Source organism: Apis florea, unplaced genomic scaffold (genome assembly GCF_048593485.1).
Source record: "Apis florea isolate Af1SG1 unplaced genomic scaffold, ASM4859348v1 contig_3367_pilon, whole genome shotgun sequence".
Lineage (NCBI taxonomy): Eukaryota > Metazoa > Arthropoda > Insecta > Hymenoptera > Apidae > Apis > Apis florea.
In genome coordinates, this window is record NW_028256746.1 from 6,151,971 (window position 1) to 6,170,032 (window position 18,062).

Consider the following 18,062-nt stretch of genomic DNA (forward strand, 5'->3'; position numbering starts at 1 on the left):
TTCCGTAGATCTAGCTAATTTTGATTTAACCTTTAAATTGCCGGGCATTAACAGTCAGAGGAGAATAAGAAATTCATACTCGCTATATTTATCTTATTATCGTATCGTAATTTAATTTAAAGATTCCATCACCCTCCAATTCGAAGGAGAATCAACAGATGAATCGACAGGAATCCACTGAATTTCCCTTCCATATTTATTCTCCTCTAATTCACTACTCCCGTTTAATTTCCAATTTTCCCTCCCCAAATTCAAACCAATCCTCGTCGTTAATTTGTCGCTTGGCTATCGTTAAATCGTATACCAATTACGACATGTACACACACGGACAGAGGAAAAGGAAAGAAAAATAACGGAATCGTATGAAATTTCACAATCACGCGACGCTTCGAAAAACCAGTTTCCCCGAGCCGGTGGGGCGCGCGTTAAAATTTTGATCACAGAGTTTCGCAAAGGGCAAACATCGACCACGTTTTGCTCGGCCCTGTTATACGAAACCCCCGGCTGGCCTCTTTCATCCGTTTTGCTCGCGGCCAAACTTCTATACGTGAAAAACGCGTTTCTTTTCGCGTTATTCGAAGCCGGGTCAGGCAAACACGCGACTTCCCCCCCTTAACCTTTCGCCAACGAATACGAGAACGAAAATCGCTCGCTTCCGTGTTCGCGTTTCTAATCAGATATCTAACGGATGAACGAATGAAAATGGTAAACGTAATTAACGATTCGAGTGGAGGAGTTGCGCCCTCTTCGTCGATCGAGCGCGGAAAGAGGAAGAAGAGAGGAGAACGAGAAGAAGAGGCTTTGTGCACAGCCATGCCCTTTGTCTTGGGGAATGGATGCACGCAACACGAACCACTACCGGAACACTTACGCAGCCTCCGATTAAATGGCGAGAATTGGGCCACGTTTAATGTATTCATTGTGCCGGATACCGACTGACTTCGACGACGATGGAACAAAGGAACGATTGAGAAGCTAAAGTGTCTTTCATCATCTTCCTCCTTTTTTTATATACTGTATACTGCTTTGCGTTTGATTCGCGTGTGGGTGGTGGCTTCGTAATGACCAACTTGTTGTTATTATCCGCTGGCTTCGTTGGTGCATATCGTTATGCTAAGAACTTTAGAAGTTAACGGAAATGGAAATCTGATGATTGGATGATTGGAGTACAAGTGAAATACGAATTAGATTACAGATTCGAAATTAATCTGAATATAATCCGACCCTACTTTTTCCTCCGTGAATCATTATCAATTCCTACAAAAACCTGATCCCGCGCGTCTGATAATTACGCTAAATATCAATTTAATTGTTTCAAAAAAGACGCATAAACCGAAAACCAATCTCCACGCGGCAATCAGCTTCGAAAAGGAATTTTCATTTTACGAGGATCATTACGCGGACGTAAACGTGGGTATAAAATGGTGTGCGTGCGAGCGAGCGAGAAAGAGAGCCAGAAATAACTCGGGTTTACGACGTTAAAACGAAATTAAAAGGGGAAAAAGAAAAAAAAGAAAGAAAAAGGAAGAAAGCCAGAAGAAAAGACGAAATCTCGTCGACGCCTTCTTCGGCGAGAAGCTTCCTTCGTACTCTCCTCTTTTCTCTTCTTTCCCTCCGACGAGTTTCTCTCGTCTGAGCACGCGGTGCACATCCTTCCCTCTCCCCTCATAAGAGAACTCTCTTGCTCCTCTCTTGCTCCCAGAATGCTCGAGAAACGGGCGGAGGAGAAGCGTTGGAGGATGTATTCATAATGGGCACGGGTCAAAACAATTCGCGCGACGTGTTTGGACGTGTCGGGGCGAGGCATCCAACGCCGGCCTTTTTCGACACCAAGACGGATCGTTTCGCCGATCAAAGAGCGGCAGAGACTTAAGGAATTTTCGAGAAGGAAGATGTTCGGGGAATGGCAAAGAGGTTGCCAGCATCTTGGGAACAGGTTCGCCGGGACAAAAAACTTGCCTCTCGATGGCCTTTTGAATAATGTTGATAATATTCAAATTTCGGGAGGAGGAGGGAGAGAGTAATGATTGTATCATGAATTTTACGCGATGCAATTTTGTAACGACGTATCTCGGACGGAGATTAGTCGGTATCAGGAATACGGGGAAGAATTGGGATGTGACGAATGTACACGTACATTTTTGATCGAAACTAACCGTGAAATTTTCATTTATGATCTCTCGCATTGTATAATTATAATTAACATTTATTTAATCCATCGAATCTCAAGCATGAATTTTCATCGTGTGGAGAGAGTTTGTAGATAAATTATCATATTTAATTATTATTTCTATAAACTGATTATTCTGTACAAGCTTCCAATATCCGGATGATAAACACTCGCGCCATTTTGTCCACGATCATTCGTATACCTTTCTCCGTTCAATTGTTATTCAGAAAACTAATTTATCGATATGAAATAACCGAATACAAATCTGCTCTTCGTTTAAATTAGATTCTTACGAAGAACGAAGAAGGATATGATTGGACGACAAGTAATCGAAGAACGCGCGTGGTGAAAATACCGAAATTTGCCCGAAATTGTATATTTTTGAAAAAAAAAAAAAAAATGAAACCAGGTGCAGGGGGAAACCTGGTATCCGTTCGTACGATTTCAACTTCGCGACAAGTGGAACAGTGCCTTCGTAACACGAGGTACAAAAGACCGTTATGCTGGCGGAGCATTGCGAAACGAAGAAACGGGTCAAACGATTCAACTGTCAGTTGATGGCCAACGAAAACGTTGTAACGGCCGATGTATTCGATGCACCAACCGCGGATCGTTTTTTGAGAAATCGAGCGGAATTTTAGAGAGATGGATAAACCGGTGGTTAACGACGCTTCTTCGCTTTCGAATGTCCTTGAAATGCGTCCAAGGATCTTTTAGATTTTTCAACCGAGAATTTGCACAACTGCGATGCGCACAAATTACGAGAATAAATTACGTTAATGAGAAAACGAAGAAGCGAAGAATTTTTGTAATTTTCTTTTGTAACTCGTTAAATAAATAATAACGTAGGGACGAAAGTAATTGTAATTTTGAATATTTCGTCGATTGAAAATCGAATATAGGGAGTGGGGATAGACAAATGCGATCGTACACGCATCGGTGGTGGCGGGCTTTTAACGATGAATAACGCGTTTCGACAGCTTTTCCTTCAACCTCGTAAAACGACACCGACATCGTTCTCCCAGTGGACCTCCCATTTTCGTAGCAAACCGATAGTACCTACTGATAGTTGCCACTATTCGATGCAACATTTGGTTCTACATTCTTCTTCGAATACTTTAATGGAAACGTGTACGGAAATGCTACGCAATAATTGATTGTTCAATATAGATTTAATAATAAATTAACGCGAATTTTAATTAAATTATAGTTTTATCCGGCGAAGAATTTGTTAGAATTCGTATAATTAATATTACAATATATTCTTTCGAAGATGAAAAAGATGGAAAAGATTTAATTAAAAAGTTCTTCCTCGCTTTTCGTTCTTCGTTTTTCTCAATAAGGGGCAATTTTAGGGATGCCAATATAAATTAAACGGTCGCCATCCCTTATCTACGGGACAGAAACAAACGATTGAAAACATGATTGAACGGTTGGTAGCCGGATTTTATGCCGCAACTAATAATTAAATAATTAATGTTCCAATGATCGAACATTCAATAATCCCAACCTCGTCATTTGTTTCTCTTGGATTATGAATACCAGCCGGGATATTTATATTTTGTAACAAGACTCTTCGTTACCTTAGAAGGTATAGAAATTCGTTAATCCGGACTAATTGAAAGCGAGAGATTGTCAGAATCATAGCTAAATTATATGATCAATGCAGTCCAATTTTAACAATGCTTCTTTGACTCATATCATATTTATTTCTCTCTCTCTCTCTCTCTCTCTCTCTCTCTCTCTCTCTCTGTTTTCTCTGTCTCTCTCAAAAGCGACTGTATTAATCGAATGAAAATTTAAACGAGACTAGAAAAATATTTTCTCGAGAAATTCTTCGTTTGAGAACGAGATTTTTCTTTTTTTTTTTTTTTTATCTCTCCCGGAGACTGATGAGAGAGAAAAAGGAGGCAAATGAACGAACGAAAAAACAGTGAACAGTGTAAGAGGAAAGTCGGTGGCTGAAATATAAGAGAAGACGAGCTCGAAGATACGGTTTGGACGCGAGTTTGTTATATAGAAACTAGATTTCACTGGAGGAACAAGATTTTTTTTTCAAAGTCGGTTTATCAAGACGATGAAAAAGTTTTTGAAATTATCAATATTATTCTACTTACGCGTAAATGATTCGTTCGTAGATTATTGAAACTACTTTCGATAATTAGAGGCTTGCTAATCTCTTTTATTACAACTCGATGTTGAAACGAAAACGAGCGCAATTTCACGCTTTTGTTCTCATTGCGATTCAGCATTGATTCGCGGCGATATCAGCACTTCCGAAGCTATTAAAGGAGGGGATTCAAGTGCTACGAGCAAACTTGAGGAAAAAAACGAAGATCTCATGGACGTTTACGACCTGTAAAGAGATCCATTTCGTCGAGTGCATTTGAACGTCGACAAATACACCTTGAAGCGGTGGAAGGAACTTGAAGGAGGAGTACACTCTTAACGCGGGCTTGGAAGCCTGGAAGCCTTGAAACTTCCCTTTCTCTCTTTTCCTATCCCGTGATGCACGAGGAGTTGACTTTGACTAGGCAACATGTCTAACTAAATTACTATCATCCTTGAATAACCTTGTATCGTGAACAACTTTGGCAAATAACAAGTCGGCACAACTATATACTCCGCGAGAAAACCTTATTTTGTATACCGTTGAAATTTCAAATTGTCGTCAGATCGTTGCGTAATTGCAACTTGTAATTTTTACAACGCGAAACGAACAAACGAATTCCGAAGATGCGTCGAATTCTAACCAAAAAGTGTACAAGCGCAAGTTTTCTTAAACGAAACTCATAATATTTGTTATCAATATTTAAGATACTCTTAATAATTGATAAGTACTTTGATAAGTTTGCTATAGTATATTCCTCTGATAAGTTTTATTAAAATAAGATAATAAAATTATATGGAATAATTATATCGAATAACGGGAATTGTGAAAATCTTTTATAACGTACTTATTTCATCGATTCGATTAATTCATAATAATAACGTATATGCACGAATTAACTATCTCCCCGGGAAACGTGATTACATGACTGTTCATCGTCGAATGATCATCTCTTGCCTCGCTAATAAAAACTAACGAAGCACAAACAGAGCGGCTTTTGATCGGCCGCACAGCGTGCAGGTCGTGTCGAGAATGACGGGAAAGGGTTAGAGGGGAAGGGAGAGCTAGAGACGAGGACGAGGCCCAGTAACCGAGGGAAGATAGTTTCGTATCGAAACCGGTCGTTTTCGCTGGCCAATTTCGTTCGCCGTATATGTATACCTAATGTATACCTCTCTCCTGGGTCTACGCGCTACCGTACCGTTCTTTGATCGTCGTTCCAATTAGTAACTATGCGATGTATCGAATCCAATATCGCGTATTCGTTCCCTGAGATATATTTTGGGGGATTATTTAATCCATTCCATGAAAAAGTCGGATTATTTTCGCTCTTTCGCTCTCTTTCGCTTTTCTTTTTGTTTTTGCGAGCCATCGTACAATGAAATTTCGCAGTAAGGTAATTTTCCAGAATCGAGAAACGATAGCAACGGTAATTTTACTTTCCCGCCTCGAGTGCTGCCATCTATGACAATGGCGCCATTTTTTAATGGCTTTATTACCACGTATTTGGTAATTTTAAAGCTTTTGGAGTTTTATCGTCGAGTAGGTTATCATTCCGAGGAACAAGATTTTGTATACTTTTTTTGTAATAAGAAATTTTTTCATGAGAGATAGCGTAATTTTTTTTTATTTTATTAAAACGTGCAACATGTATATACACTTGACGTTACGATTATTTTTCCCGACTCTTTTCGAATGGATTAAATATAATATGATAATTTTTTTTAGCCTATAAACTACGCGGTATAATAATAATAATAATAATAATAATAATAATAATAATATTTAATGGTACGTTATATATCGTTGAAAGCACGAGACACAAAATGATTCGAGTTGTCGGCCGTAGCAATTAACATTAAATCCGTGCTATGGCACACGCATTTTATTCACTCGTATATATTTGATCTGTGGATTTATGACAAGGCATGTCTAACGCGAATATGCATCTGTGTTTTGTATTAATGCATTCATCACACTATAAAATCATCAATTTATGGGTCAGGCTTTGCTAAGTCTCATCTCTCACGTTGAGAATTGCTTGCGTTAAATCACGAGAAAACGAGAAATATCCCGAGACCAAATATCAACAGCTAATATTCATCGTAAAATCTTGGCTTTTACACCTTTCATTAAATTTTATATCAATCTATATTTAATTCTATATTATATCGTGCTCATTTATCATTTCTTCGGCTCAATTCGAGTTCGTAATTATCGAACGATTTGAAATTTTATAATCGGTTACGTTACGTAATTGAGGTTAGAATGCGAAAATACGATGTTAAAATTAAAATAAATAAACGGACAATCAAAGAAATAAATATAAAGAAGGAATGATTATCGTTAAGAATAGAATAGGAACAGCTGTTTGTATGATTCACCGTGTAGCTCTCTTGTTGCTGCTCACCGTGTCCTTCGAAGATCCCGACAAAATCCGGATGAACAACACTCAATCAGTAAAAGAACACTCGTTCGTATCGCGAGATACTAATCCCACAATTCTATGGGAACTTTTTTCACGCATGACCTCCCATCTACACACACACACACACACACACACCACACACACACACGTATATACGCACAGTATTACAGAGGAAAAGAGAAAGAAAACGCGCAGGCGCGATCGCGACTAAAATCGCGGCGTTTCTCCCCCTACGGCTGTCGGAAAGCCGTTGCTGTCACATTTTTCGATCCCAACACTCTCTCACGTGTATCTCTCACTCACTATTTCCACTATTTGCCACTGGCATCGAAACGAGACGACGAATTTACCGGTATGCGACGACTTTTTGACACTAAAAAAGAGGCAAAGAGCGACTATCAAAAACGAAAAAGGAAAAAAAGCAAGAGACGTACAAGCTCCGACGTTCGCGCCGGACGAAGCGGAAGCCGGCTTATGGAGTTCGCTAGAGTCCCCTCGTGCGGAGTTGCCGGCCGTTCGGCCGATTTCGGATATTCTCGGTTTTATTCGGTTTTCATTACTTCGGTCACTCGTATATCGTTGGTAACGCGGGAATCCTCTTTACCTCTTGTAGGTCTCTTGATCGAAACGAAAATTAAATACAAAACTTGTACATACATACAATTTTTCTTAGAAAAAAAAAAAAAAAATTTTTTTATACGTAATATTCTTGTTCGTCTACACGATAAAATCACCATGATATTATCCATGTAAACGAGAGAAAGTCAAGCGAATGCGCATGTTTCGCAGATTAATCGATAATTAATTAAAATCGATCGAACCGAAACTAGTTGCTAAAGTAATACAAATTTAATTAACTAGCAATCGGCCGGCAATCGGTGGAGCAATTAGCGATATTTTATGACGGGACATGTTGCCGTGGCAGCGTCGAGTTCGAGTATAAACTTCCTTAACGCGCTTCGAGATATTAAACCGGCAATGATTTTTTTTTTTTTTTTTTTAATTTTTCCCGCCTTTTCCTTCGAACGTGAACGCCATTATCAATCTACAGCCTATAGCGAGCAATGGTTAGACACGGTTATGTACGAGCAAACTCGACACGGGAACGACCGATGAATAATGGTTCGTTCGTCAATTATAAATACGATTCCAGTTCGTTGCGTAGCAAAGTTTAGTATTAACAGAACTGTCCATTTATCTTTGTCGGTTTATTTTATATACACGAGTGATGCATGTACCAGTTTATCTATTGTTGAATTAATCCCTCGTTTATTATTGCAACTGCGTATCACCATTCGTGTCCGATCCTACCAACTTGGCAAATTCTACGTATAAGGATGCTCGTCGGCGCCTTTCATCGTTTCCCGTCCTCTATTACTGTTACTATTATTAGTAACTCCTCTTTACAGTTCAGCGTGTTTTCACTATTACGTGTCACGTAAAATTTGAATAAATTAGAGAAACAATTGTTCGCGTCGCGTGTACGCGCGAAGGAGACGCGTGAATAGAAAGCAGCCATGCATTCGATTTCGAGGATGACGCCACAACCTTGTTGAGGATAATTGTGGATAACTAATTTTTTCTTTTTATAATTCAGTCTCGTTGATGTTTTAATCAACTGGATTGTGTTCAGCATCGTATCATTTAACAAAGGCAGGATTTAAGAATGCTCATTCGCAATTTTCTCACAATTCTATCTTCGATCAAAATGATTCTACGAATGAGTATAAATTCATCGTGTATTTGAAAACATAGACGGGAAACAAAAATGCGAGATGGATCCAGTTCTCGCAGAATTATAGAGCACACATCCTCCTGTCATCGCTCAGAATTATTGCAATCTGTTCGTTCGAACTTGTACACGTCGACCGGATACAAATATTCGGTCCATTCGCACGAACGAGGAGGAGAACTCGCTTGATCTATTTATTCAGTCGAGCTGAAGGTAATCGTGATACGAGATAAGCGAACGATGTACCGGATAAAAGAAGATCCCGTACACTCTATTTCACCTTCTTTTCCGCTTCGATTCGAGACGTTCGAACGCTTTTCCAAGAATTTCCAGCAAATTCGATAAGTTAGAGCCCACCTTTTTCTCAATTTGCAAACAGTCCGAACGATAATTTTTCTTATCTTTAATCTTCGAATGGATGATAAACGGTTATAAAATTCGTCGAGAAATTCTCTATGGCCACGACGAGGAGGGGAAAGAGATTTTTCAAGGCTTCGATGTTTCAATACTACAACACCGTGCCGTTCAATAATTGGTGTTCACATGAACATAATGTAAATTTAACAGCGGCTCGGCTCTGTATAGAACACAATGCCGACACATAACTCATGTTTAATGCAAGAGTCAGAGGCGTCAGCGTGCGATATTACAATACCGGTCGAGGCCGATTCCCTGATTTCCGATGGTGTTTTGGAAACGATCGTTCATCGCCATCGCATCCTGCCTCTCTAAATCGAACGACGACGCCTCGTCTCGAGTGATGAAACAGTGTCGAACAACAGTTTACGATAACTTAACGATATATCGACAAACATTTCCAACGATTCTATCGTCAAATTTAGAATTATCTCTCGATTCTTGCTCGAATTCGACCCAGTCTTTTCAAGTCTTTAAATCAATGCAATTGCGATGCTCCTTAATCTTAGACACTCCAGAATCACTTGCTCTCGTAATGAAACCGTTGAAATACCGTTCGATCTTTAATCTCTAATTCTATCTCAATTAAAATCCAAGATCTCGCGATTTTCGCTTCGTTTTTCGTTTTCAACGTTTTGAAAAAGCTGTTCTTCCAGCTGGGGATTCGTTTCGATTTGTTTATTGAAATTGGAGTCTGGATTAATATCTTAACACGAATAAAATACACACGCTTCGTGGAAAGGAGGGGGCGTCGTCGCGACGACGCCAAGGTGCATTGAACTTGAAAGACGCGGGAATCGACTAGGTGTATATATTTGGACGAGCACGAGGAGAATTTAACGCGTGGCTGAACTTGCGGCGCGGAGGGATAATAGGACGTAAGTGTTCACTTCCGGTCGTAGTTTTAATTCACCTCGATGGGGGAGGACGGGGCAAGTCTTTCCGTTGGGAATTCGTCGATTACACCCTCGAACGCTCTGTCGTCGTCCATTCGAAACGGAAATGTGTGATGTGCGCGGGCCTTTGAACGACGACCAAGAGAAATTTTTGTGAGAATTTTGCGGCGAGAAGACAGAAAACGCATTTTGATCTGAATTTTAGAGACGATTTTCACAGATTGATCTCCAGTTTGACTCGAGATATTTTTATTTCGCGCGAAGATATTCGTCACCTGTTTCCATTTTCGAATTTCTTCATTATTATGATACGAGTATGACTCGAGTGAAATCGACTCGAGCATATTTTTATATATACATTATTCATAAGAACGTACCACACTTTGCACGTTTCTTTGTATACATATATATTCTAAGAACAAGTTTTGTCAATGATTCTTGCCATTTTATTTCAAACGTTACACAATCGACCTTCGTTCCATCGTTAAAGATCGCGATCTGTCCTATCGATCGAATTCCCTTCTCCCACATCTATGTTTAGACTCGAGGGATAAAAATCGAATCGAATGCTATGAGGTCATGCCTGATATCCTTGATTTCGCGCAAAATGATCCATGAACGAATAAAATGGAAATACGTGGAAATATTTTTTCCTTTCCGTTAGTGTGTCGAATCAGCGACTACGACTCGTTGGCACGCGTATCTAACTAAACGCAAACTGGTTCATTATGCCACGGTATAACCATAGATCACAAAGATAAATACATTTGTGTCTTAATGCCTGGGCAAGCGAGGTCGTCGCGTACCTTTCACCTTCTCCTCCATATATATGTGTGTGTGTGTATGTGTGTATATACTTGCGATGCACACACATAAACCATGCGTGTCCTCAATGGCGCAATACCGTGCTGGCTACAAATTTGCTTGGTAATTAACCAATTAGCGGAACATTGCTAATTGACTGATTAAGTACTCACTCGTCGAGAACTAGATTGATACTGATGCGGTCGGTGGCCGCGAGGAGCATTAACATCGTCGCCGAGACCCGCTGAAAATTCTCGTCTCGGGTGTTCCGAAAATATCAGCGTCCGTGGAAAAATATGGAAAAGGGGGGGGGGGGTAGAGAAAGAGAAAAGGAAATTTTTTACACACAACTTTTAGACGAGGGTATGTAATTCGTCAGGATTTCGACGATTCGAGCGAGCGCGATTGAAAAATTTCCCCAACGAGAAATTTTTTTTCTTTTTCCACGTTCATTCTAAATATCCAAAAATCACATTCCATCGATTCGATTCAACCGGTTACCGGTTCCATTTCCCTGTTTTCTAATCTCGATTACCATCGGCGACGAATGCTATTCACGAGAATGCCGCACAGAGTCGAATAAAAACGATCCCGCTCCGCTTGTTTTTCTATCATCTTTCCATTCTCGCCCATATAGACGGAAGATAGATACAGCCGTAACAAAAATCGATCCATCCACGCACGTATTTTATACACACCTGTGCGCTACTACACACCTACGAATCGAGAGGAGCCGAATGCACAGAGCTCCTCCTTGTCTATGCGCCGACTTGGAATCGGTGGAACGCCACCACAATCCGGAATAATTCAAAAGATAATCCGATAGCGCGCGGTTATAATTCGAAAGATGGTGTTTGAGTTTGAGCGGGGGCGCGTATGCATTCATTCATTCGGCCTAACTATGAACGCCCCACACACACACACCTTTCGCCTCTTCCGGCACGCGCGCGCGCGCGATTCGTGTACTCGCCGCGCGTATTTGGATAGAACTGGCTCCCGGCTATATTCTCTGATTGGGGCCGGCCAAGCTTCCCGCTGCCTTGCCTCTCCTCTCCTCTCCTGCTTTGCATACCTAACTACGGAGCCGAATTCCGAGACAACCGAGGGTTCAGCTTAATTTCCAGCTTAAACCGGGTTATCTCCGGAAACCGCGTCGTCCACTTTTCTCCACCGCGCGAAAACCTATCCCTTCAGTCAGCATTATCAGCATCCACCCTCCAATTTATCTTCCTCCAACTTTTCCATTTTTTCCATCGTCGTGAATCCCTCCTCTTCTTCCCTTTCGACGGATGCGCGACATTATTAGTATTGGTTTAGCAGGAGAAGTTTCGATGATATTTTAGTCGGAAGTCACTGACCTCGCAGAGAAGAGAGAATTTCGCGGCTTTGACGTTCTACGTAAAAATACGTGGAGCGTTTTTTTTTTTTTTTAAAGCAAACACGCCGGGGTAACATCATTTAAGACGCGTTTATTTAATTCCGTTATTGAAGAATATTGTGCATCGAAGGTGCGTTAATCAGGGGGAAATCGTAAATCCATTCCATAAAAGACGAGGTATTTTATATGTATGTACATGTCGGGCAACGATTTCTATCTTCTTGTCGTTCTAGCTTTTCAAACCTGAAAAACCTGATCACCCAGATGAGACAGTTTTAGTTTTCATTCGATGCACACTTGCAACATTTCTCAATATATCCGAGTTACGAACGAAAGTAACGCCCTTTCACAACTGTCCAACCACTTTTCTTTCGCACTTGTACGAGAAACATTTGCATACTAACAATAGCGCGTACTATAAATCATAAAAATAAAATAAAATCGATACGTATAGAAAAGTTATACGTATAATTCATTTTATTACTATTAATCTAATAACGACGTGTGCGTCACACGTTCGAAACTTTTATATCCCCCTCTCTACGCCATCTTGAGCATGCATTCACGCGTGTTCCAAAAGCTTGTCAGACTTGACCTCGATCCTCCATCGGATCAAGCTTAAACCCATGGCGTGATCGTGCGCACGGACGAAGGATAAAATCCAGTTCGACGAAATTCCACGATTCCCCTCAACTCACAGGTTGAAATCACTGTGTGCCGATGAATCGAATTAATATTACGGTATCCGACCGAGAGGAAAAGCGAAGGTGTCGCTTGTAATTACCGGATAGCCGATAATTAAAGCGCGCCAGGGCAGGGCACGCCCTGCCTGGAATTTAAAAGTTAAATTGTGTTTCGCTCATGAATTATGCATTCGCGGCAGCAACTTGCTGATTGCGCGGAAACTTTGATCTTTCTTCGTTTATACCGTATCGAAGAGATCGTGAAAGAGAGATGGTTGCATTCCTTTGATTGTTCGCCCAATTGTTTGAACCGAGATTTCTTGCTCGATTCGCCCCGTCAACTCACGATTTCGAGGTCGACTTCGTTTCGAATCACGGTGTAAAAAATATTTTCTTACAGGGTGAATAATCGATTAAATAATCAACTTACTCGATTACGATGATGTTGTTAATTTTTTCCGTGTCTTTTTTCTTTTTTTTTTTTCCCATTTCAAAGCAATTGTTTCGAAACGTGTCCGACGATTATATTAAAAATTCTTTCTTTTCACAGCCACTTTTTTTTTCGTACAGCCGCACTTTTTAATTAAACCAGTTGAGTGCAATACTTTTCGGAATTTCGAAAAACTTCTATGAAATCTCATCTGAAACGAAATCCTTTTAACGTCGAACAACAACGTGAAACAGAAAGAATCATTCGACTATATGAAAACTATCGACAATTTTTGATGAAAATGCGCAAGTAATTTCAACATCCCAAGCATCCTCTTAGCTTCGATGTTCGTTCCTCTCCCTCGTACGAACAGATTTATACATTCATTTCCATCATGCACCAGTCCTTTAATTAAATATCCTCGAAGCCACCCTTTATCGTCCAATGTACCCTGTATCACGAGCCAAGGGAAACGTTCTCCGTTTTAATTATAAAACGTTTGGCGCGCCGCGAGCCAAGAGAGAACGAGCCGTTTTTCATCGCGTGGCCATTATTTTCGTTTCAATTAGGGGCGAAAACGCGGGGATATCGCGTTAACTTGGAAACGGTGGTCAAGTCTTGGGTCGAATTTCGGACAAAGAATCGGTTATTCGAATTTCGAGGGAGAAAAGAGAGTGGTGGTGGGGCTGGAATTATATTAAGACGAATTCCTCCGATGTTATTTTAAGCGTCGTTGAAAAGAAGTTATTACCTTCTTCGTCGAACTCGTTAAGTTCCGGGTTAAGCGGCCGGCCCGACCTTTCAACGCGAGTTCGCCCCCTTTGACGGTCCACCACGGTGGAAATAATGCGTTTGAGTCTTCTCAGTGGCTGTTGAGGAACGGTGGTTCCACCGACAGCGATTCGTTTAGCGCTATTATATCCTTGAGGGGAAGAATTCCACCATGACTTGTCGAGCATCGAAATCAATTGTCCGCATGAATTGTTCATTGATTTTCGGTGAACCGATTCTTCTTCCAAGTTATTTCATCCGGCTGTAAATTCTACTTCTTTAACACGTCGGGGTCGAAACCAACAACTTCTCCTTTTGATAAACGAGAAAAATTATATCCGCTGAAATAATTATCGTCGCTCTGCGAGTATTTAGCAATTTTCGTAAGTGAAGAAAACTCTTTCTTCGAAAAATCTCTGATCTAAATTGAAATTGTCCTCGTTTTAATAAAATCTTCGAGAGGAAAATAATATTTTATTGATATATATTATACTTCATAAATTCATTTCGTCGTTTAACACAGTTATCCTGATCGATATGAACAAACATAATTCCAATCCGCTACTTTTATTCTCGACAATCACAAGTCTTTTAAACATTTCTTCCTTTCGTTAAAATGATCGTAAGAATAATAACGCTTTACTTCTAACAAAAATTCGACCCTTGGATGAATAGACAACCCCCGTTCCTACATTCACGTTCGCTCGCAACATGGAGAAGAAGCAATCGTTACACCACCCGTCAGAAGGACTACAAGGTAATCGATATTATCGAACGGCTCTGTGTATAAAGCAGGCGATATTGCGTACACGCATCACGAATCCCCATTGTACCGGGAACGATGTCGCGAAATTGACGACAACACCCTCCCCCATCGATGAAGGTGCTCCGCCAGTAGCGAGATGCAAATCGCGAGCAAGCCGGTTATGAGATCGGGATTCAAAAATCGGAGAGAAGAGTGGAGAAGGAAGCGAACGAAGAAGAGGAGGAAAAAGAAGAAGAAGAAGAAAAAGAGAAATGCATTCCATCCACGACGTTAAACGTTGACGAGCGTGCAAGAACGATTTACACTTGGAGTTTCGTCGTAACGGGTGAATCGAACGTGATTATCGATGCATCGCCAATTTACCTTCTTCATCGTAAATCTTACCTTCCTCATCGGCTTTGAAACGAGATTTTTCGCTGCACCATGTCGCTGCATGTTTCATAACGGCTGAATAACTCAAGTGACTCTCTCTTCCCCGTAATTGGGATGAAAATGTATTTTTAATAACGATGAATTAAATCTAACGGATCTTTTAATTCTACGAGTCTAATTTTTATACACGATTTTTAGAGATAGAGAATAGAAAATATATTTAATATTTTCACCATAAACTTTTCCAATGTTTGCCACGATAATAATAATAATATATTATTATCGTCGTAAAAACGTAAAAAAAAAACAAACCTCTCAAGAACCTCTCTTTTGCGAATCTTCTCGTCAAACAACGAATTTCCTTTAATTAAAATACTAAACTTCGAATCAAAAACTAATTATCGATCAATAATTCACCTCCTTAATCGATCTAGCTTGTACAAAAAAAAAAAAAAAAAGAAAGGAAAAGGAAATAAAAAATATCCCGAATCGAACGAATTCCAAGATGCTCGCGAAAATGGCGCGCACGAAAACGGCCACCGTCGATAATCACTCGTCTTGTCCCCGATGACGAAGGCAATAACGTGCTCCCCCGATCCACCCGTTAAAGGTGGATCGCAGGGAACGAAGGTAATTCGGTGTATCTCGCGAAAGGAGAAAAACGGGAGGCGGTTCCGCAAGAATTTCGAGGTGGTCGTTAGATGGTTAGGTAGAAGAAAGGGTAGGATTCCTTCCCGCGGTGGAACGCGAGCGACGAAAAATCGCCTTTACACGGACACTTTTTCCACCGCCTTCCTCCTCCTCCTCCTCTTCCCAGGATTCATGCCACGGATACATCCACCAAATTGTAGTAGCTCCGGCCACTAGTTTTCCCTCTTTCAGAGAGGAGGAGGAGGAGGAGGAGGAGGACAAAGTCGTTTCGACAAATGGAACGTCCACGCGATAGAGAAAATTGTACCGGCAATAATAAAGCGATACGACGGACCACCGAAGGGGCCGAAGGGGATGAATTGAACTTCGAGCAAAACCAACCCCTTCTCCCCTTCTTGCCCCTCGCCTACACCCGCTGATACCGCACGATAAGTCGAAATATTACGTTCGCTTGTTTATCCTTCCACGATGTACCGTTTAATCTGATTGTATTTTTACCCCTCCAGGAGGGGGCCGGTAACAGGAGAGTTATCGTTCTCCTCAGATCGGTGCGCCACACAGAATCCTCCCGCAATATTTTTCTTCCCCCATTATCTGTGTCGTGGTATATGATGTTTTATATATATAGGATTTTCGATTTGTTAAATTTGATTCGAGATAGCTTTAACTTCGAGATAAAGAAAAAGATTATCAAAAGATTTGTCAGTATGGATTGGTTGTCGTTGAAAATAGTTATTACTGTTGTATCGATGCGGAGCGTTCGGTGTTTCGATTGAAAGTATGCTCCGTGCGCACTGGAGTGGCAAATAATTTGTTTAAATAATATTCCGGGGGTAATGTATCGTATACAATATATTCCGAAATTCGTATGGATTTCTAACTGCGACGCAGACTACACAATACATTCCAACGATGTTGATAAATTCGTGACCCGGCAAGTGCGCCAATCCAAACTTTCCACCGCTGAATACTATTAAAACGAAAATTTGTGTTACACCGGCGTTACGACTTTCCCATATATTCGCGCTCGGATAAAACGACGCGCAAAATCTTGAATAATTCAGGCGTCAAGTTCTTCAGGAAGACACGAGAGAATATGCCGATTGTCGATTTATTAATTCAGAGCGGAGATAATTTATTGACGCGAAATTTACCAACTTTCACGAAGCTGATAATAAATAAGAAGAAGAAGGAAGCGTTTTCGTTTCACGAATTTATATTATTAATTTCCATTTCGAGAATGGAGAATAGAAATTTTGACGAGTTTCGCGAGAAGAATATTCCGGAAAAGTGGTGGAAGGGTGTGGAAATTGTGGGGTAATTTGATCGAAACGGGGGAACACCGTCGAGAGTGTGTTCCCCCGATGGTTGTGGCCGCCAACAAGCGGCTTTCGACGGAATCAAAATATTTGTATTCATATCGGGTAGTGCGGCTCGAGGGTAAGTGGCTTTCTATGTACGTAAAAGGAGGGTAAAGTACTCACGTTAGCGGTGTCGTCGAGTTTCCGCTTCCACGCATCGCTACGTTCGATTAGGGCGTTCCACTGCTCTGAAAGTTTGTTCACTTCCCGGCGAATGCTTCGAGTCAATTCGCGTGCCTGCTCCTCCGCGCTTCTGTAGCCCCTCGAATCGCCGTCCAATTCTCTACCGGCTGAAACAGAAACGTCAAACGTGAGCGATACGCACGGGATTCGAATCGAGGTTAAACAGATCTTTTACGACAGACAACATCCTTTTCCAAATTTCGTATCGGTGAAAAATTTTTGGCCTCGCTTTTCCTCGCCCCCCTTCGTGATCGCAATTTAAAAAGTCGTATATCAACGAGATTTTCCTTGGCCGAAGAAATTTCTTTCTTATCATTTTCGTGAAATTACGAATCCATAATAAAATTTCACTGTTAATTTAATTCTCGTTCCATACGATATCGTATATCCACCACCTATGCATTGCGGAAAATTTCGTGCAAACTAATAAATTATAGGCGCGCAAATAAACAAATCAAACAAAAGCAAAGACGTAGGCAAACAAATGGAAAATAAACATATCGAAACGGAATATTTAAATGACCGAACGCGTGATATTCCTTCCTTCCAGATTTTACAAATTCCAATTAATTTTCACGTGTTAAATTTCAACCGTTGGTTACAGGTTTCGTATCGAGCGCGATGGTATCTTCGAATTGAATCGCGTTACCATCTAATAATTCCTCGCAACAATAACAATACCAATTCATTCTCGAATTTGTCCATGTTTTCCTTCAAATAGAGAGGGTTCCTCCAAATTAACGGAGAGATCGATAACTCTTAATCCTTCCCGTTTCGATCTCCGTTTTTTTCAAAAACCAAAATTTGACGTTTATCGCGCCCTCAGTGAAAATCCTCCACCACCCCTTTCTTTTTTCGATTTCAAACAGGCGACGTGACGAAGCGTGACGAAATGACGTTACGTTTTCAT

General features: G+C 40.7%; 1 protein-coding gene across 8 annotated transcripts in view; it reads right to left on the reverse strand.

The window, feature by feature from the left end:
- The window catches only part of LOC100868461 (dystrophin), a 410,667-nt gene that overhangs the window by 42,155 nt on the left and 350,450 nt on the right, over positions 1-18,062 (reverse strand). For all 8 annotated transcript variants that reach the window (XM_086912122.1, XM_086912124.1, XM_086912121.1 and 5 more), the window contains one exon: positions 17,093-17,259. In XM_086912122.1, the coding sequence (XP_086768248.1) occupies positions 17,093-17,259 (167 nt within the window). The remainder of the gene's footprint in view (positions 1-17,092; positions 17,260-18,062) is intronic.